Source organism: Zalophus californianus, chromosome 2 (assembly GCF_009762305.2).
Source record: "Zalophus californianus isolate mZalCal1 chromosome 2, mZalCal1.pri.v2, whole genome shotgun sequence".
Lineage (NCBI taxonomy): Eukaryota > Metazoa > Chordata > Mammalia > Carnivora > Otariidae > Zalophus > Zalophus californianus.
The window spans coordinates 78,053,075-78,074,919 of record NC_045596.1 but is presented as its reverse complement, the minus strand read 5'-3'; the positions used below and the strand labels follow the sequence as shown (position 1 = coordinate 78,074,919).

The window sequence follows — 21,845 nt, the reverse complement described above, 5'->3', positions numbered from 1 at the left end:
CTTTAAAGGCCCTGTCTCCAAATAAAGTCACATTCGGAGGTCCTGATGGTGAGGACTTCAACGTGTGAACAGCTCAGCCCATGACAACCGTGTTTCATGGTTTACATATTCAGCCTGTTTCCAGCTCCAACCACAGTGTTTCCATTTTCATCACACTAGATGTCCGTGCTTTCCAGCTATTGTTCACACTAAAAGGTTTCACCCTTCTCTTACGTCTCTTCGTTATTTGTAAACATTCATTTATTTAACAATATTTAGTAAGCATTTACTCTGTTCTCGGGACAGTTGTAGGTATTGGGTATGGAGCCAAAAACAAACCAGGTAAAGATCCCTGCCTTCATGGAGTTTATGTTCAGGTGGGCAAGGACAAACTTGAAATAAATAATAATCACGACCAGAGCAGATGGTAAGTGCAATGAAGAGAAGTAAAGCAGAAAAAGAGGGTATGTTGTGCTGGGGGAGGGTGGTCAGGGAATTCTTCTGGAAGATGTTGACAGCTGGAGAAACCTGAAGGAGGGGCAGGGGGACTCAGGCAGAGGGAGCAGCGAGTACCACAGATACCAAGACTCCGAGGCAGGCACGCGCTGGCCTTCGTAGGCAGATGGCCCGGGATACCGTAGGTGTAACAGCTTTGGTTCTTAGTTTGAGAAGAGAACTCTGGAATGTTTTCAGCAGAGCAATTCATGATCTGACTTCTGTATTAGCAGAATCACGACTTGTGTTGAGAATAGATCAAGGGTAGAAGCACAAAGCCCAGTTATGAGTCTGTGTCTATGAAAGATGTTAGACCTGCATAGATTAGAAGCAGCGAAGGGGGTGCAGCCTGGCTCCTGGATACAGCAATCCCCCTTATCTGCAGGGAGATATGTTCCAAGACCCCCAGTGGATGCCTGAAACTGCAGATAGTACCAACCCCTACGTATGCAATGTTTTTTCTGTAGATACCTATGATAAAGTTTAATTTCTAAATTAGGCACAGTAAGAGATTAATAACAGTGATGATAAAATAGAACTACGATAGCAATATACTGTAATAAATGTTAGTGCCTGTGATCTCTCTCACAAAAGATCTTACTGTGCTGGACTCGCCCTTCTTCTCCTGATGATGACAGGCGATAAAATGCCTGTGTGATGAGGTGAATGACACAAGCATTGTGACATAGCATCAGCCCACTGGTGGCCTTCTGATGATAAGTCAAAGGAGGCTCATCTGCTTCTGGACTGTAGTTGACTGTGGCTGACTGAAACCGCCGAAAGCAAAACGGCAGACAAGGGGGGACTATTGTATATTTAAAGGTGGAGGTAATAGCTTTTGTTGAAAGATTGGCTGTGAGATGTGAGAGAGAGAAAGAGAGAGAGAGAGAGAGAGAGAGGAAAGAATGATTCAAGAGGCTTGAGCTTTTTGAAGAATTTGTTTCACATGTCCTGAATGAAGTCATTCCTGTCTCATGGGTCTCCATCCTTGGAAAGCAGTGTGTCCATTCTCTTCATATAGGGCTTGTCTCAATTGAATTACGTTCACTTGTAATGTTTGTGTTTCATCCCAGCAAGTTCTTTGAAATCAATTTTGCTTAATTCCATTTTGCTTAATTAACTTTGATATCTTTCGTGCTTAGCACAATGCCTAGAACATCATAGATGTTTAATAAATTTTGTTGAATTAGAACTGTTATAAAAAATTCCTGGTGAAGTTTATTAAAATGCTATATATTAATCTTTCCTCTCAGAGCATATCTAAAGAGATTTTCTCTTTGTCTTATACAGATTCTCTATGAAATAGACTCTGAGATGGGGACATGCATGCAGGAAACGTAGTGAACAGTACTCAGGAATAGTACCTGTGGAGGAACACAGGCCGTAGGATTGGGCAGTTGGAGAAATTGAGCTGCAGGGCAAGTATGACAAAGGATGGCCACATAGGGAGCTCTGGAGCTCAAATGGCCCTGTAGAGTTGCCCCACCTTGAGATATAGGGGTGAGTGGGCCTTTGTTCCTCCACATGGACTAGCCAGTGGATGTCAGCCCTTGCTTGACTCCCAACCCCTACCAGCTTGTGTGACCTGGGTCAAGTCAGCTCTCCTCAACTGAGGGCAGTTCCACGAGAGAGGCACAGAGCTGTCTCACAGGCAAAACTCCCAAAAAGCAGAGTCAGTCCTGAAAAGGGATCTCAGTGGCAAAACCCTACGTTCACTATAATCGTCTACAACAAATCTTGAAGACTTCATTTTATTAATTATGAAGCTAAAAGATATTTTTAAACATTTTAAAAAGAAATAAGAAACTAATTGTTTTGGTCAAATATTTAAATGAATTCAAAGTTAGCTTCTAATTATAATCAAAAGAGGTACATTGATATAAGACAAAACTATTATCTTTCATTGCTATGTGTTCATTAATATCAATTATAATGAATATTTAAAATCACCAATTTATATTCCGTACTTAATTGGCTTGCCTAAAAGCTGAAGTTTAAGGACTGCATAGTTCCAAATGAGGAATCTCTTATTGTGTCAATTCCATATATGTGTGTGTGTGTGTGTGTGTGTGTGTGTGTGTGTGTGTGTGTACACACTATATATATCCCTATTCTCCACATAAAAATTAAATACATATAAGAACCCCATCTTTCTTTGCAATGTATTATATAAACTTTGCTGAACATAATTTGACATTTTCAAATAATAAGAAAACAAACTCTTTTAGTAAGAGATTAATTTGCCCATAGTACCTTTTTGTCTTCATGCAATAAGACTGAAGAACAGTTTGCCTGTAGTTCCATACTTTACTGAACTCATATGCGTGTATGGCCAAAGAAGACCATCCAATATGTAAAGATGTAGTCATCTAGATTTATATCATGTTTTAAAAAAAAAAAGGTTAAATTTCATTTCTCTTTATTAAGACTGATTTCTACCAAGCAAGTTCTTGCCAATATTGCATGAAGCTTGCAGATTTCCTAGTTTGCCCTGTTTCAAGTGAGCCTGTGGGGCTTTGCCCAGGAATATTTGACAGATGGCCATCACATAAACTGCAGTTAAAGTTTAAATTTGTCTCAGGCAAAGATAACTATGATGCTAAGGTTAAATAAATGCAATTACGTCTCACCTAATTAGACTTATACTCACGTGTACGATGGAGGAGCTCATCGTTCTTTCACAAAAAAACTCTAATTTCAGAACTTTATAAGGCAGGAATGAATATTGGCTGTTTATTTGCTTATAATATTTCATTTATTCAAACTATGTAAAATATAAAAATTGGTTTGTGACACAATCAAAGCGGAAGAGAATAAAAGGAACTATGGAGGTTAGAATTTAACCAGGCACGGGCTGAGAACATGACATGCTTCCTCTAGAATGGTGCACATTTACTACAGGGCCGTGCCAGTGTCCTCCGTGGGTGCTGTGGCTTCCACTGCAGAGTGAGGGGTTGCTTCTGAGAGACCTCGAGTCTATCCCAAGTAGAGCCTTTATGGTAATATGGCTACCAGTTTCATAGGGTTTTCTTCCAGTATCCCTTGTTCAAAAGCCAATGGGAAAATTCCTAGTGTTAAGGTAGGAATATAATTCAGGCAAAATGTTAGCAAACACTGTCATTCTTTGGGCAATGTCTTAGTTTTGATAGGGCTGCTATTTTGATGTTGTGATTGTTGATGTGGTTGTAGTTGTTTGTGGGGAGGAATACAATGTCAGCAGCAGAGTGGAATGGTTAGAGCACAGGTTTTGGAGCCAGGCTGACTTATGTCCAAATCCTAGTACCATCACTTACTAATATGACCTTGGTCACGTGACTTAACCCCTCTGAGCCTTAGTTTCATCAACCGTGAAATGCAAATGATAGGGTTATTTTAAGATTAAATTGGATAAACTTGTAAAGCATATGGCATAGCGCCAGACACAAAACAAATGCTCAGTGACTGATAATAGGTGTTCATAACAACTGATATCTGTGCATTTTGAAACTTCTCCGTACTCAGTTAACATTTTTTTTCTTTTTTCTTTTTTTTTTTTCTGAGTTAACATTAAAAACTAAAAAGACTCTTCTTGTTTTACAACTTCATGTCCCAGGCCCTGGCTCTCAGTCCTAGGGAGGATGAAGTTCTCTGCCAATTCACATACAATTAGACTGTAATTTTTCCCCCATGCCTGAGGATGAAGGAGCATTCCATATGGTCACTCTTCTCCTACGATTCAGGAGTCAGAGTGAATTTATGTGCACAGAGAATCCATCTTTCTGGGAATGGCAGGATAGTTCCTAAGGATCTTTTTCTTTATTCTGTGTGCAAACCAATAAATCACAAAGGCCACTGGTGACGGACTGGAATATGATAGTTCCTGGGAAGAATGAAGGAAGATCAAGGTGGCCCTCTCTGCTCATCTCTCATTGCTCGTTTGTCCTTTTCCCTGGGCTCAGAACCTCCTTGTGGCCACCTGTGGGTTTGGACTAAGCCTTGTTCACATTTGTGAGTCTGTAGTGTCTCGCATATTATCCAGAATAGCAGTGTCCAGAGACATGTAATGCCAGCCACCTATGTCATTTAGACTTTTCCAGTAGCCAACCTTAAAAAAGTAAAAAGAAACAGGCAAAAGTAATTTTAGTAATATATCTTTTAGTCCAGTATATCTCAACTATCATTCCAACAAAGTAACCAATATAAACAAGTGTTAATGAAATATTTTATACTCTTTTTTTGCATGATTATCCTTGAGATCTGATGTGTTTACACTTACAGTACTTGTCCTTTAAGACTAGCCACAACTCAGTTGTTTGATAGCCACATGTGGCTAGCAGGGGACAGATGGGCTCTAGAATTAATGATTAGAAGGGTGACACTGTTTCAATCACTTTATTTCTCACCTCACATAGTTGCCTTTTTTTCTTTTAGTGAAAACACTTAAAATCTACTCTCTTAACAAATTTCAAGCACATAATACAGTGTGATTCACTGTAGCCACCATGCTGCAGAAATATATCCCCAGAACTTATTCATTTAGTAACTGAAATTTATACCCTTTGACCAACACTTACGTGAATTAGCTCATTCAATCCTTGCAACAATTCTATGCGACGGGTGCAAGAATCACACTTTTACAGATGGGAAACCTGACAACAAAGGAAGATTCAAAATCCTTCCTGAGTTCACATCTGGTATATGGAGAAGCTGGTCTACCAGCAGGAGAGTCCATGCTTTTAACAAATACTCTGGGTACAGAGAGGAGAGCAGGTGACGGCGACTTTTATGTCAGGTGCTGGTTCACAAAATTATCTATTTTCCACAGGCATAATGTTATAAACTCATTGTTATTTTGTGCAGTGGTATCAGAAGGCCTCGGGTTCCTGCCTCTCTCCTATTGCTTGGTCTGTTCCAACCTCACCGGCTTCTTTGTTTCCAGAATGTAGTACACTCATTTCAAATACAGGCTATTTCTAATACCTGTTCCTTCCCACCCGGAATATTCTTCCCCAATTCTTAAATGTGGCTCAGGCTCACTTTCTTCTTTCATTCAGATTTCTGCTGAGGTGTCATCTCTTCAGAGGGGTCAACCCTGACCGATTGACCTAAAGCCCACTGACCCCAACTCTGTCACTCTCTTAATCCCAAACCTGCTTTAGTTTTTCTTGAGAGCATTTCTCTTCATCATTATTTGTTTCCTTTTACGTTGACTGTCTCCACCACCAGAATATAAGCTTCACAAGATCAGGCACTTTATTTTCTTTATCGTGATGCCCCCAATGCCTAAAAATAGTGCTTTGCACATGGTTGGTGCTAAGTAACTGAAGACATAAATAAATAGAATTAAATTGAATTAAACTGAAAGCGTACGATGGGACAAAGTGATGATGTTATTCAATGCTAATGATACGTTCTCTTAGGAAAAATGTTGTATCACCCAAATAATTTAAGGACATCAGGTAGAATAAAATGATTGCTTCTGTGCCCCCCCACACTTCAAACCTCCAGTATATTTTTGTACTTATTTATTTTCTTCATAGCACTTATCAACTTCTCACATACTATGTATTTGCTTATTTATTATGTTTATGGGTTGTAGCCTATCTCCCCCACCCCCTTAGAAAGTGAGATCCACATGGGCAAAGATTTTTTGTTTGGTTTATTCACTGATGAATTCAAAATGTCTACAGTGATGCCTGCATAGTGTAGGACCTCCATAAGTCTCTTAAAAGAATTAATTAATTAATATTTCTGGTGTAGGGCAGTAGTATCCTCAATTACATAGATGTAATCTTGTAAATTATTGTGAGTTATTATATAGAGAGGTCATTGCTCATGGCCTTATGTTTCTTTTTCATTCCCTACATGTCTACAGGGCAGAAAACAAGGTTAAATTATACTAAATTATAATGACTTGACCAAATAATACATTTATTTAACCAGGTGTTCTGAAAGATTTAGGTTATACCATGACAGAGTCTGGTAGCCTAACACCAAATAGCCTGGTAGAGTTCGGCGAGTTTACCAGCACACCAGAGTAAATGGTGTCATTAACATGCATTTCCGGGCTGTGGTTTGATCCCATGTGCAACTGTTTAAGCCCCTAATAAGCCAATTATAACTTACAGAGGCCAGATTTTGTATTAGATAAATTTCTTCTTGTTTCATATAAATCTCAACTGTTATATTAAATAGTTCATCATGTGGTTCCTATTTCAAGATTGAAAGCCATAAGACATACCTGCTTGCATCAGTCTGTATTCCTCCAAACATATTTTCTATTGTATTTGTACAGAAATTCCCAAGATTCGCAGAGTTCCCACAAATCCATCAACATTTATAGCTCATGTTTATTCTGAGAGGTAGACAACCAGTTGATAAAACACTGTCTCATAAGTTATATTTTGGGAGAAATCAGCTATCTATGTATTATAGGCAGGGCTGGTAACCCACTGGACTAAAATGTGTCATTATAATGTTTTATGCTGTATGAAAAGGGAAGTTTATGGCTAAACTGCTTATTTGCAAAAAAGCTTGTCTGCAATCATCGCATTCATTTCTTTGTACTCTGAGAAAAGAGCCTTAACTTTTTGATATGTCATGTTCCTCATCCATAAAGTTGGCATGTTTCTTATTATTTATCCCTAAGACATACCTTAAAAAATATTGTGATGGCATATAATCATTTTTTTTCTAAAACTAAAGATGCAGTGTGAATATAAAAGAGTGGCTTGTATGGGTTTTTTTCTTCCTCTTCTCTGTAATGGATGTCATTTGCAGTTCTAGCTCTAAAAATATTTATTTTTTAAAAAACCCTTCAGCAAAACTGAATACAAATATGTTGGTCCTATAAATGCCCCAAAGCCAAGAAATAAAGAAGAATGGCTTAAATGTGTTTCCCTTCTGCAGGGACTTTGTTAACTCAGGAGTTCTCTGTTTAAATGACCTCAGTGCAGTAAGGGATAGCCATCCCTGGGTAAAACTGAAGACGTTGTCAAGATGACGCCTCTGTTGATTTCCTTAAAGATTATTCCAATCTCTATCTCTGTATATAAACTATGATATTATTGGAAGTGTTCGTTTTTTTTTTTTTACCACTCCCTAAGAGTGGTCAAAAACATTACTTTTTGAAAATGTTGAAAGAGTTTACAAAACACAACTCCGATATAAGCCCCCAACAATCCTATGAGGTAAGTTCTGTTATTATCCTTATTTTGCAAACTGAAACAGAAGCTGGGAACTTGGTAACTTAGATCTGAGTTGTAAACAAACTTGTGACACTTCCTGACTTTTCAACCTAATTATAGAGGAAACTTCATGTAGTTCATTTTTGCTGTTGGGTTGCTTGGGGTTTGTTTGTTTTGTTTTATCATTTGCAGTATTTGAGACAAAAGGCAAGTGAAAAAAAGAACCCCATCCAACCTTGTGTCCCTTACATTTAACGATCACTGAAAGAGTTGCTGGATTTAAAAAAAAAAAAAAAAATCAGGATTTTTTTAAAATAATTCCAGCCAAGATAAGAATCTATTCCTGAAAAAGGAAACCATGGCAAACTTTTTAGGGTTCTGTGGCCTTAAGGTAGGCATTTTTTACTTCTAATAAGTGCCCAAAGCTCAGAAGAGTAATCTAGTACTTTCGAAATATGCTCTACTGGTCAGTTCATAGCAGTTATTTCCCATTAACAGCCAGAGTTGGTGATTTAAGCATAAGTGGTACTCTACTATGACAACATAATTAACACCTTTTATCATTGTTGGAAGAAAGATATTTAAAAAAAATTTATTTATTTATTTGACAGAGAGAGACACAGCGAGAGAGGGAACACAAGCAGGGGGAATGGGAGAGGGAGAAGCAGGCTTCCCGCCGAGCAGGGAGCCCCCTGGACGCAGGGCTCCATCCCAGGACCCTGGGATCACGACCTGAGCCGAAGGCAGACACTTAATTACTGAGCCACCCAGGTGCCCAGAAAGATACTTCTTTTCCTTCTAAAAACACAAATATTATGACTCTATGTGGCCACAGAACTATTTTATTCACTAGAGTAGCACTTTGAAACTACATTAAAACAATTTTTTTTTAAGTTTTAAAAAATGGTCAGTGCCTCCCTGTTCATTGAACATGTACAACCTAATTGAAAAATTGGAAATCTGAAAATGTGAGTCATAGTAAAGCAACTGTGTTTGCTCGATGCAAGGACAGACCAGTGTCAGAAAGTGCACAAGATGGTCAGAAAGCATGGCGGGTAACCGCACCGTGAACCTCTTTGAAAGAGGTACAGAAATTCCCTAGATCAAGAGCCACATTGTCAAGACCAGCTCAGTTTGGGAGATAAGAAACTTGATTCTGATACTTGGAGTGTGGCCTCTTGGTAACAATAAGTAAGTGAATAAAGTAATTTATTTATTTAATTAAATATCCATATAGCCAGGAACTCTGTAAAAGTTCGACAGCTACACTGATTTGGGGCTTCATGGAGTGGGTCTCTGAATGAGGACATTTACAGAGAGCTTTTAGGTAATAGCACTGCCCTCCTAAGGGTTTTTATGTGTATTCTTTTATTTGATCTTCACAATAACCCTAGGCAATAAATACGGTAATTGTCCTCATTTTAGGGATGAAGAAACAAAAGCATTCAAACTTCCATAAGTACAGGACCAGGGTTAAAGTCAGGCAGGTAAATCCAGGCTCCACACTCATAGCCACTGTGTGGGATAATGGTCCCAAAGGCATCGGGGTCCTAATCCCTGGAACCTAGAAATCTTACCTTACATGGAAAAAGGACCTTTTTTGGACCTGCTTAACGATCTTGAGATGGAGAGATTTTCCTGGATTATCCAGGTGGCCCCTAAATGCCATCATAAATGTCCCCATAAGAGAAAGAAAGAGGGAGATTTGACACAAATAGAAGAGGAGGAGGCCATGGGACTGGAAAAGCAGAGATTGGAGGGAGGTAACTACAAGCCAGGGAATGCTAGCAGCCACCAGAATCTGGACACGACAAGCTGTGGATTCTCCCAGAGAATTTATGGAGGGAGTACAGCCTTACTGACCCCTTGATTATGTATGGCCCAGTGAAACTGTTGGCCTCCAGACTACGGGAAAATAAATTTCTGGTGTTTTAAGCCAGTGCATTTCATGGTAATTTCTATAAGAAACAAATACAACCACTATGTAGACCCACATAATGGGGTAGCCGGCTTGTAAATAGTTAATGAACTTGAACAAGTTAGTCAACCTCTCAGGGTTTTAGATGCATTATCTGTAAAGGAAGAGGGTTGACCTGTGCAATTTCAAAGAGTTTTTATAGTCACCAGAAGAGAAATTGTTCCCAGACCTTTGGTAATGGGGCTTGCCAGTTTATTTTGGAAATTGATTCTAATTCAGCATTTATTAAGTTCTCCTATGTACTAAGCACCAAGCACCAAGATATATTTGACCCTAAAGAATTTTTAAAATGAAAAAATTAGCATTCAGTTGGCTGGAATTAGTTACTTTATCTTTTTAAAGTGAAACTTAGCAGTGATATGATATCCAATAGAAAGCTGGCCATAACTACGCAGACACACCCCATCTCAGAAAGTTCTGTGCAGTGAACTCTAGGGTTGGGGATGCAGATGCATCATATCTTGAATGCTAACTCCTGCTTAGTTATACCTCCCAGGGTTCTGTGCTAGGGAGGCTAAGTGAAGCTAAATCCAGACTCCATAGGGACGCCTCGGTGGCTCAGTTGGTTAAGCAGCTGCCTTCGGCTTGGGTCATGATTCCAGGGTCCTGGGATCGAGTCCCACATCGGGCTCCTTGCTCAGTGGGGAGCCTGCTTCTCCCTCTGCCTGCCGCTCCCCGTGCTTGTACTCTCACTCTCTCTCTCTAGCAAATAAATAAATAAAATCTTTAAAAAAATAAAAAATAAATAAACCCAGACTCCATAGAAAAGAATTTCATGACTTACTCTTTGGACACATACACTGTGAGGGAAGGCGGTGGTGCCGAACACTTGCTATTCCTACTCTAAAGAACAAGAGCTGAGCAGAAATCATAACCACTCTGGACAGGTTCCTCCTTACCTGAAAGAGCTTCAGGCTTTTGTTTACATAGCAACCATAGCAATGAAGACATTGGTTCGGAAAAGATTGTGGGGACATATTTATCCTATGTAATCATCAAAAATTACAGACATAATGACAAAAGTGTCTTTCCAGCCATCAAGAAAACTTTTGGTTCTCCTGACTCATGTGCTAATAGTTTCCATTTATTTAAAATGGAATCATTTCCATTTCTTTAATATTCTGAAATCCTAACATTTATTGCCTAACATTCTTTCTGAAAGTAGGCAAGAGAACATAAATTTATAATTATAAAATGTGAATTCAGAAAATGTTATATATGCAATCGTACTAACAGAAACAGCTTGGCCCACCAAGCTGTCTTTCTCGGTTAAGCATCTGAGAGTCCGAAGAGAGAAGAGCTGTGGGGAGAAATCTGGGGGATCATCTCTGACGTGAGAGAGAGAGAGGCCACAAGAAACGCTAAGATAAGTTTGACACTCAGCACTGAGTTTGCTAGATCAGTGTCTCAAAATGGCAATCCACAGGCTTCTTGGTTTGGCCCTCAAAATGTTGGCCCACACAAGAATTCTTGATAAAGTTTTAAGCAATTAACAACCTACGCAATGAGAAAAAAAATCATATAATAATTCACATTACCAGCTTCTGTTAGCAATCAAATACGGGGTCTGCAGTCTGCTGAGTCTGCATTCCTATATGACAACATACAGCTTATTGCTGAGTAGCAAGAGTTAAAAAAAAACTGTGGATTGGTTTTATATCCTTGTCTCTATTAAAATTTAGAAATGAAAAATAGCCCAGGTGGGCATCATGTTTCAATAAAAAAATTATGGTGCCTAATTTTCTATCATTTGTGTTACTTGCATGGTCCCTAGATACACGTGAAATTTTGATTGCTATGCTAGACAATGTCAACTGTCAGCCTGTACAAAAACTTTTCACTACTGACACTCTGGAAACACCAGTGGAGGGACCATTAAAAGCCAGGGGGTAAGAACCACACTGCAGAAGCAGGTTTGCTTGGTTCCCATGGCCTCTCAAAGCCTCCCTCCTGCTGCCTATAGTATCTAGCCCAGTGCCATGTATAGCATAGGTGTTCCATAAATAATCAATCAATCATTAAGTGGTTCTCATATTTAAGCACTGTGCATAAAACACACCTGTGGGACCTTTTACAAGTGTAGCTTCCCAGGGCCCAACCTGAGTATGAAATCTGACTTTTTATCAAGCACAGCATGGTAGTCCCTAGATTTCTCTTTGTGAAACATCCTCTTCAATAATTAGCCCTCCCACATTCATAATTGTTTTGTCTCATTTTATTATGTTTATTTTGACTGGCAATGATAATACCTAATATCTGTATAGTATGATAAATTTGCTAATGTGGTGGGGAAAGGTGAGGTGGGAGAGTACTATCTTTTGGGCACATATATTCCGGGCACGATGTTAGGATTTCATAGGTACTTCTTCTGATATAACCTTATAAATTAGTTACTATTATTGTGCCCATTTTTCAGCTGAAGAAACTAAGGCAAGGAGAAGTTACATAGTGTGCTCAAGGTCACCCAGCTAGTCAAGTGGTAGAGTCACAACTGAACCCAATTTTCTCTATGCAAAGACCCTGCTCTTAGCTATAATGTTATCTTGCCTCCTAGAACTTTCAGATTTTCACAGTGACCTACAATAAAAAATATAGTCCGCTTCTTCTTATACATAGAAATACACACAGATATGTGCATATGTTTGTGTGTGTGTATATAAATTATAAATATGTATGTATATATATACATATGTGTCAGTGTGTATATATAATATATAATACACACAAAATACCCTGTATGATACCTCTTGGCATTTTCTGTTCATTCTATTTCATATTTTTTAATGTTGCTTTTTAATCCACTAAATTGATTTCATAGCCCTCTAAGGGGTCATGACACACAATTTGAAAAACATAGCAATAAACTTTAAATTCCAAAAGAACAATAAGGAATATTAGATACTATAGTTTATAGACCATATGGCCAAAGTCTCTAAGAGAATGACATGCTGAAAATTGACTCCTATGAGCAATCATCTTTCATTCCAGAACTCTCTGAGTATTAATAATAGAAATCATTATAATAATTTATTACATGTTTTGTGCTTTATAATCTTTCAAAACCTTTTCAGATCCAGCATCTCTTTTAATATTCACCAAACCTTATGAGATCTAAAAACAAAAAAAAAAAACCAACCAACATTAATAATATAATATGTCATTTATCTTATTATTCTGTGGAGTTTAAGGATTTTCATTTCCACCAGGACAGCCTATTGAATTGAAGTATACCCACTGGAGAATTCTTGACTTCCTGGTGTCAGTCTATCACATTGCCAAGATTTGGTCTTTTAAAAACTATTGTATTCTAATAAATCTTTCCATACAATGAAGTAGTGCTGAGGAAATAAACATTTTTAATAAACATAAATCATTCTAAAACACTCAGAGTAAGAACATATTCATTATCTTTTTCAAAGAAAATAGTATCAGCAACCTTCCTGCTCAGACACAATAGGGAGATCTTTGGCTGATATTTTCGGGGTGGGGGGAGGTTCCATCCATAATCAGTAGGGCTTACGGGGTTTGGATGGTAGCGTGATGCATTATACACAAAACCTAGGCCTGTGCAGCCCCAACTTTCCAGTCGTAGGCCACACACATTCTTTTGGATGGTGTCAGGCAGAGTTGCTAAAGGGATGGAGACATGAATTTCTGCCCCTTTTATAAATTTGCACATTGACAGGATGGGGCTTACACGCTGCTTTGGGTAGGCACTTCTCTCCCCATCTCTCCATGGAGACAGAAAATTAGTTCTGTCAAAGTTAATCTGAATGCATTTACAATCAGCCAAGTTTTAATTTTAGTCTGCTTTTGTGATTGCTTCCTTGGATTTGTATAAAGAATTTCCTGATATTTTTAATACCCAATCTTCTGGGACCCACTGTTTTCCCTGTTTTCTAACTCTTACCTATACCTATAGACCCAAGTGTCCAAAAATTCCATGGAAATTGTCCTGAGGGGAAAATTGTAAGCTGTTCTCTTCAAAGATTCATCAACTCCTCTATTATTTAAAAATGATTTCTTCTATTATTTCTCTTGGACGCTGATCTGATTGGTATGGCTCCTTAAAGATCCATCACAACCAAGTCTTTTATTCAACACAGGAAAACCTCTTTCCCCCTCAAACACTTGTTTAAAATGTTAGTCTGTTCAGTCATTGGCCCTTATATGTAGCAAAAGAGACCTCTGAAAGCATCCAGACATTTATTTTCATTTTACAAATGAGGAAGGTGAAGGGCACAGACTTCAGACTCCCAGTTAGCCTTCTTTTCCGTGTACCACACCGTCAAAAAGTGAAGTTCATGTTTGTAGAATGCCATGAATTGGCATAGTCCACATCATAAATAATTTGTAACCACAGTATTATTATTGTGAAAAAAATTCATTGAAAGTATCAAAATTCTACAGTAAAAAATGAGACGTCATGTGTGCCCATGCATGTAGGTGTTCTGAAAGGCTTTCTTTGATTACTGTGTAAATGGTAAATAGAAATCCATATAGTTTCAAGTCTGATTCTACATCTGCTAATTGGATTTTGCTGTATGGATTTAGTAAGCCAATATTCATGGTCTTAGGTAAACATCTCTCAGAATGCATGCATATGACAAAGCTGATTTTTCTTTTAGTCACTGGAATCAACACCTAAGTCAGAGGTAGGCCAAGTTGACTTTGCAAAAGTAATCTAGGTTATAATGAAAGGACTTTATACTTATTTTAGTATCAGCCTTAGAACTAACGGAAAGAAAACAGAAATGTAGAATCCTAAAGGTCTTCCAAGAGCAGAAATTCATCTCTTCTACTGACATTATTCTGAACCGTTCCGTTTTACATCTAATTCCTAGCTGACAAGTGTCCGTTTTTCATGCTTATTCATTTGTCACCCTTGTGTTCTCTCTGCCAGCAAGGCATCCGGCCTGCCTTCTATCACATCTCTGCAAATGATAAGGGATATGCTTAAAATGTTACCCACTCTCCCCTCGCAGAGTAACGTGGAGACCTACTGAAATTAGCAGTTGCTTTGCTGGACAGCCACAATATAGTCTATGCTCATTACCCAACCTGAAAGCTAGAAAAGAGGTTTTATGGCAGAAATGAGAGGATTTTTCAGGAAGAAGTATTGCCTCGTGGGGGGTTAAATATGAGATCATTTTAGAAATTACATAAAATTTATATGGAGTTTAAAGCCAAACCACTAAAGTGAAATAATTATCAGGCATTCAATGATGGTTCAGTTCAACCTGTCTCTCGAAGTGTGTGCTTCTGACATGTGGTCACCATTCTCAGTTAGGAAACAAGGATTCTCATAAGATGTGCCTTCATATGGCAGGAATTTGAAACCCATGCCAAAAACTACACTATATTCTAAAAATTATAGCATGCTGCATGCAGACCCATCGCCCCTTAATGGTGCCGCTGACTTCTGTCACCGTAAAATTTGGCAAAAGAGCAGTAGGTTCTCATGATGGTCATATTCCCAGTTCCTGTGCACCCCTCAACACAGCTTGACTTCCACTCACCCTTCGTGCCTAAATGTCCCAAACCAATCCCTTCTTCGCCCCCGTGAGTCTTTCCCGGGATTTGTCCTGTTGGCCTCCCAACTTCTAAAACTTTACTCTCCTCTTAGCTCCTCTGACACATGTCTGTTTGGTTCCTCTCTTGCCTCTTGGTTCATGCCATGTCATTTTGCTGGCAGCCTTTTCCCTCGAATGTTGGTGCCCTGCTTGTTGAACACAGTCTTTCCCCTGGTGATGTAATCTAATCTATTTCCCGTGCTTCAGCCATCTCCTAGACAACGCAGCACAAATCTCCTACGAGGATTTTTTTTTTTTTTTTTTTAAGTTCTAGGCCAGTGGTTCTCAACTTTGGGTGGATTTTGCCTACAGGGAACATTAGGCATCGTATGGAGGTATTTAGTTTGCCCTGGCTTGGAGGGGTGCTTCTGGCTTTTAGTGGGTGGAGTCCAAGGATGCTGCTAAGAATTTTGCTGTGCACAGGACAACCTCACAACAGAGAATTCTCCAGTCCCAAATATCAGTAGTACTGTGGTTGAGAAATCATGATCTGGATTTATTGCACTTTCCATCTGAATATCTTACAGACACAGCAAACTGAGCCTATACCAAAATGCATTGCTATCTTTCCCTTCACTTTCCTGCCTAATTCGGTACTATTTCATCTAGTGATGCTACCATCTTAACAACTGCAATAGAATTGCTAAGAATATACTGTTATTCTTCCCTCCTGGCATTTTCCAAATACCTGAGTCTTCCCGAATGTATGATCATTTTATTTCTAGAATCTGCCTTCTCTTCCTCCTATTGCTTGCCCCTCCTCACTATGACTAGCTGAGTTCCGGACCCCGTCATCCCTCCTGGTCTACTCAGATGGGTCCCTAACTACCTTCTGTCTCTTCACCACCGCCTCAATCCATCTATCACAAGGAGGGCAATGTGACATTTGATCTCCTTCATTTGCTTAAAAGCTTTTGAGGGTTTGCCATTCCTCAGCATGGCAGAAAGGCACTTCACAACTAGACATTAGCTTACCTGTCTAGTTTTGGGTCTTTATCTTACACATCGTCATCTTAAGTACCTAATCAATTGTCAACCAAAGCATATGATTAATAAATATTAAAAGAATTTGTTTTAGCTATTTGGATACATATGTGCCTCACTCTTATTCTTAGCCCTCATTTTGTGACATGCCAATTAATTTAACCAAGAATGAGTCAGTGGGTTCTTTAATTTGAGAACTAATTCCAGTTATTATTTCTTCACCCTACCCTACATCAGATGGGAGTTTTTCAGAATGATTTTTTTTTTTTTACAAACAAGGTATATGTTGTCAAGAACATTTTATCCCATAAAAATTGTTCATTGTTGCTATCCTTTTTATTAGTATTTGACGTTTTGCCAAAGTTTTATCTTAATGCAGATCCAAAACAAAGAGAAGCTACTATAGTGTGTGTGCTGCCAAAGTGAGCACAAAGAGAAACTACTATGTAAGAAGTGACACAGAGGAGAAAAGTTTTAAATGTTTGTGTTGGAAGGACACAGATTAACCAAAAGATGTGTGAAAGGGATGTGTGTAATAGCAAAATATGTACAAACCAAGGTTCAACATGTTCTAATGTAGCATTGATTATTTTGCTGTAAGGCTTTGAGTAATTTGATAGATATGTTTCTTATATATAAAATAAGGACATGGTTTCGATAACTTGTAAATTCTGACAATCCTGTGGATTTTAAGTGTTTTTTTCTGCAATATACTCAATTTCTTGATAATCAAATTACAAGATAATCAAATTACTGGCCTTCTGACAGAAATTCCGTCACCATTTGGAGACCCCCTTGTCTTACCTCAAATCGCACAGATCCATAATTTTCTCACAACCCCTAAGCTCTTGAAAGTTTTCTTATGCCAAGAAATTCAATAAATGGCAAGTATGTAACAATGGATTTTTCTCTCTATCCATTCTTCCAGATGGTACTTTCTGATAGCTCCTTGAAAGACATTAAGGAGATGACCTCCAGAGTCTTTGGGTTTCCACCCATCGTTCAGTAGGCTAAAATGGTACTTTTTGATTCTTAAGCCTTTATCAGGGCCATGGCATGAAAGGATAGAAGCACTAATTTATAATCAAAATCAACGGATAAAATTACAATAACTTTTCATTAGAAGAAGCTGAAACTGTACATGTATGAAATAAAGTATTTGGTATGTTTTTGGTTTGGGTTTTTTTTTGTTGTTGTTAATGTTGCTTCAGAACTCTATGATTGGATCATTTATTTTTTAATTTGGGTGTTTAAAATTACAAACTGATTTCTAATATGTTCGTGTCCACTTATAACGATTTTTAAAAGTCTACTGCATATATCTTAGCAACTATAACTATATAAATATACAATTAGGCAGTTGGCATATTTGAGCAAAAATGACCATTTAATCTTCTAATCAAAGAATGGCTACATAATTACATATTGAGATATTTCTAGACTCATCCCCATAGCTCCTCTTTTTCTTGCTTCCTGTTTGAAACATCTCAAGAAGTTACATTAATTCTCTCAGGACTCCAGCTTTCTGTTTCCCACTCTGAAACATAAACTTCCTCTTGAGTTATTGATCAAAAGATCTCAGAGTTATTACAACTTTAATAATACCTATTATGAAGAAAGAGAAAAATATTTACGTATATAACAGACTCTGTGTGTATAAGTATCATGATAATGGGGCTCTTTTGATAAAAAAATGTGATCACCATAATTGATGATCAAGTAATACTAAGGAAATGCAATTAATCAATTTCACTGATTGTGTAAATGAGGTTCTCCAAAGCATTCCATTGAAGATTAAAGTAGAAGCAGTTAATAGCCTCTGAATTTCATGTTTTCCACCACACAGAATATAATAGTCTGGATTATGGTACAGTACTAACAAAGTGTGGTTAAAAAAAAATAAAAAGAGGGGCTCCTGTGTGGCTCAGTCATTAAGCGTCTGCCTTCGGCTCAGGTCATGATCCCAGGATTCTGGGATCAAGCCCCACATCTGGTTCTCTGCTCCACGGGAAGCCTGCTTCTCCCTCCCCTGCTCCCCCTGCTTGTGTTCTCTCTCTCGCTGTGTCTCTCTCCGTCAAATAAATAAAAAATCTTTAAAAAAATATAAAATAAAAATAAAAAGATACATAAAATACTAAACTGGGATATTTTTATATCATTTTCCATAAATAAATAAATGTTAATTATTAGTTTTGTCATGTATTTTATTACCTGTGCTTTCCAGATCTACGGAAGACATTTGAGCAGGAACCCCTGGGAAAGGAAGTATCTTTGGAACAGGAAGTCTTGCTCCAGTGTCGACCACCTGAAGGGATCCCAGTGGCTGAGGTAACAAAAATTCTTTGCATTTAGCAACTGGCACTTAGTTATTCTAACAGAGGCCTAATCCATGGCTAATGGGGCAGTGAATTAGGGTATGGCATGATGAATGGTTGGGAATGGAGTCCTAACTGCCTGCTGCTGGCAAAACAGATTGATTGGGGACTGATTAATGACTTGGGAGTCAATTAGAATGCCCCACTGGACAAAGCCACGGGCAGCTTGGTTCAATTTTGTCATTCTCTTTCAAGAAATCAGAAACACTGCTTTATTGTATCTGGCACTTTTCATATAGAGTGGTGATAAGACAATAATGTACTATCAATTTTATTATTGTTCTTGATCATATGCAACAAATGTAAAAGGTGTGTGTGTGTGTGTGTGTGTGTGTGTGTGTGTATGAGCCTGTGCACCCCACATTGACATTTCCTGTTCCATGATGTAATCTAAAGGCCATATTTACACACCATGAATAGAAACATGCTTGAGAAATGACAAGTGTCAATTAGTTTCCTACCATGAACTTTTTATCAAGCTCTTCATTTTCATTTTTTGTTTTTGCTAAAACAAAGCCTGTTGATTGTTAATGAAGCATGATGAATCAGATACATACCATGTTTTTCATTAGCACCAAACCATACAGTTGTCCTTTGCAAATGCCTGTCTATGGGGGATAGGCCTACATGACCACAAGAGAATCCCGTGCCCTCCTTGAGCCATTCACCATCATAAAGCATACTTGTTAGGAAAATCGTCTAATACTGTGTCTTTCATTTGTTAACAAATAACTCTAAACTCTCAAAAATGCTACCATTTATGATTTTTAGGAGACATCCTAATAGGGCATCAGACGCTATTGCCTTAGCTAATCCGGTGTTCTGTGGGCCCAGAAACACTTCAATTTGACAAGTGACATACATTGCTGCCAACTTGTTGGTCCTTGTTAACCTCCAAACTATATTTAGTCCTTTGAAATTTTTACTCTTTATTGCATGTATAGAAAGAGGCGTTTTTTAGCTGCCGCAATTTGGGTCTGCGTATGGACCCGCTGGATTTTTGTTGTTGTTGTTGTAAAAATAAGCCCCGAATTCTCCCTATCTATGAAAGTGCAAAGAAACCATTATTGACACATCATCGTTCAAAAAAGTTTTGTAGCTGTACACTTACTATTAGATTTCTCATAGTTTTTCAGTCTTTTGAAGGTTGAAGCAAAGGTGGGAGTCAACTCCGTTAGCTGGTCTCACAACAACAAGATTAAACATCTAATTGCTCTTTCCAAATTATTATTAATAATAAATGAATTAGAAATTTAGGCAAGGCTCTTAGAAAACAACTGCGTTTTTTTTCTCTCACAGCCATTTATATCTCTAGCCTCAAAGTAGCACTCTTAATGAAGCTTCTTGTTTTCCTCTGAAAGAAGAGAACTATTGTTTGCCTTGTAACTGGCATCCCCTGGTACTTTCAAGCAGTGCATTGGACACTTTGCATGATTATAGCTGTTTTATCCAACCACATCAAGACTTTATCTTCCAACACCGATATGCAATATGATTTAGTGTAATGAAAGGAGACAACTCTTTTCTCTTCAGTATTTCATTTCACTTATTATAAGAGTGCACCTGTCTCCATTGTATTTTTAAAAATTCTAATGCAAACCGCCATTAAACTGCCTTAAAGACCAAAATATATTCTGAGTAACATGGGCATCCATAGCCTCATTTTTACCCAGCATTTCTTACAGATTGCTGATCCCTGCAAAGACTTTCAGTGACAAGATCCTAGTAATTTTTTCATTTTTTTAGTCTCTCCAACAAAGTGGTTCACTTTGTCAAGGAGTAAAGATTCATGACTGAAACTAATTGACTGTGAATTTTATTTGTATCATCAATGGGGAAGAGACCAATTAACACTTGGCAAGCTCAAAAATCATATACCCATTTGACATTCAAAGAACTATATTTAATGTGGCTTTTTCTTTTTCTTTCTTTCTTTCTTTCTTTTTTTTTTTTTTTTTGAAGTCAGAAGACACATCAAACAGCTACACTCAAGAGCAGGCTAGCAAACGCCTATGTAGATTCTATCCAACACCCTTAGAATCACTAAGATCAGAAAGCTAATAAGTACCTTAATGAAACACATTACAACGGTCAGTTGCTTAAGAGGGGTAGATAAATGAATAAAGAAAGGAATGAAATGTAACCTGGTGAATTAAAAGATTGTAAGCCTATTTTAATTTTATGATAAATGCATTCATTACTTAATATTTAAATTTTTTGAAGAATCTAAAAGCATAAAAATAGCATAGAATGAAATATTGAGCTCACAGATCGACTCTTGCACTTTCCCGTAAATAAAATCAGTCCTTAAGATATCAGGCTATACTGGCAAGGATTTGTGCTTCTTTTGCATCCAAGGCAAACGATTCTGAAAAACTCCAATGGTAAATGCTCAATGAATGCATGGCTGATCAATTCAGCTGATCTTTGTTTTATAAGTATGTGTCTAGCTCCACTGAAGGAGTAGTCAGGTACGTTATTTGCAGAATATGAGGCGGTAATCACTTTCTTCCTTCCCATACAAGTCAATAAATTTCTAAAGAACTCTACTAATCTTAAATTACGGTGGTATCACCTGTGATACAAAAAATGGCAGAGGTATTTCTGAGGTCATAAATAATATTTAATATCACCCCTTATTTTGGCTTTAGTCACGACCATAGAATGTTAATCTCATTTCCTTGCAGAACTCTAGGTGTAAAGACAAGCATCACCATTTTTAACTTTTTGACTTTGGGCAAGGTATTTCAGTCCTCTATACATATGTTTTCTGAATTATTAATGGAGATAATAATAATAATAGTATGTCTCCAGAGTGTAGTTTTGGAGTTTAAATGAGATGGTACATGTGAATCACTTAGACAATGCAGAAAGCTCAAGAAACATCAGCCACTTTTTGTACTATTATTATGTTATCACCCATTGATTCACAGAAGATGGAATTCAACCTCTTGAATTCAGAATAGTCACTGAGTGCATTGAACCTATGCCAGTGCTGTGGGGCATGCAGAGATGAATCTTCTGTCCTGAGAACCACCACCAATATGCCCTCCTCTATTCTCTAGCCAGGACTTTGGTTAGAGTCCATAAATTCTACAAATGAAGATAGCATTGTAAGCTTTACATAAGGAAAGGCCCTTATTTATATAAATATCTCTTTTTAAAAAAAAGATTTATTTATTTCAGAGTTGGGGGAGGGGCAGAGAGAGGGAGAGAATCTCAAGCAGACTCCTTGCTGAGCGTAGAGCCCCATGTGGGGCTCGATCCCAGGACCCTGAATTCATGACCTAAGCCA

The 21,845-nt window shown here is 37.9% G+C and overlaps 1 protein-coding gene across 5 annotated transcripts in view; it reads left to right on the top strand.

Moving 5' to 3' along the window:
• UNC5C (unc-5 netrin receptor C) overlaps positions 1-21,845 on the top strand; it is a 343,908-nt gene that overhangs the window by 227,518 nt on the left and 94,545 nt on the right. For all 5 annotated transcript variants that reach the window (XM_027599021.1, XM_027599024.1, XM_027599022.1 and 2 more), the window contains exon 4: positions 18,400-18,503. In XM_027599021.1, the coding sequence (XP_027454822.1) occupies positions 18,400-18,503 (104 nt within the window). The remainder of the gene's footprint in view (positions 1-18,399; positions 18,504-21,845) is intronic.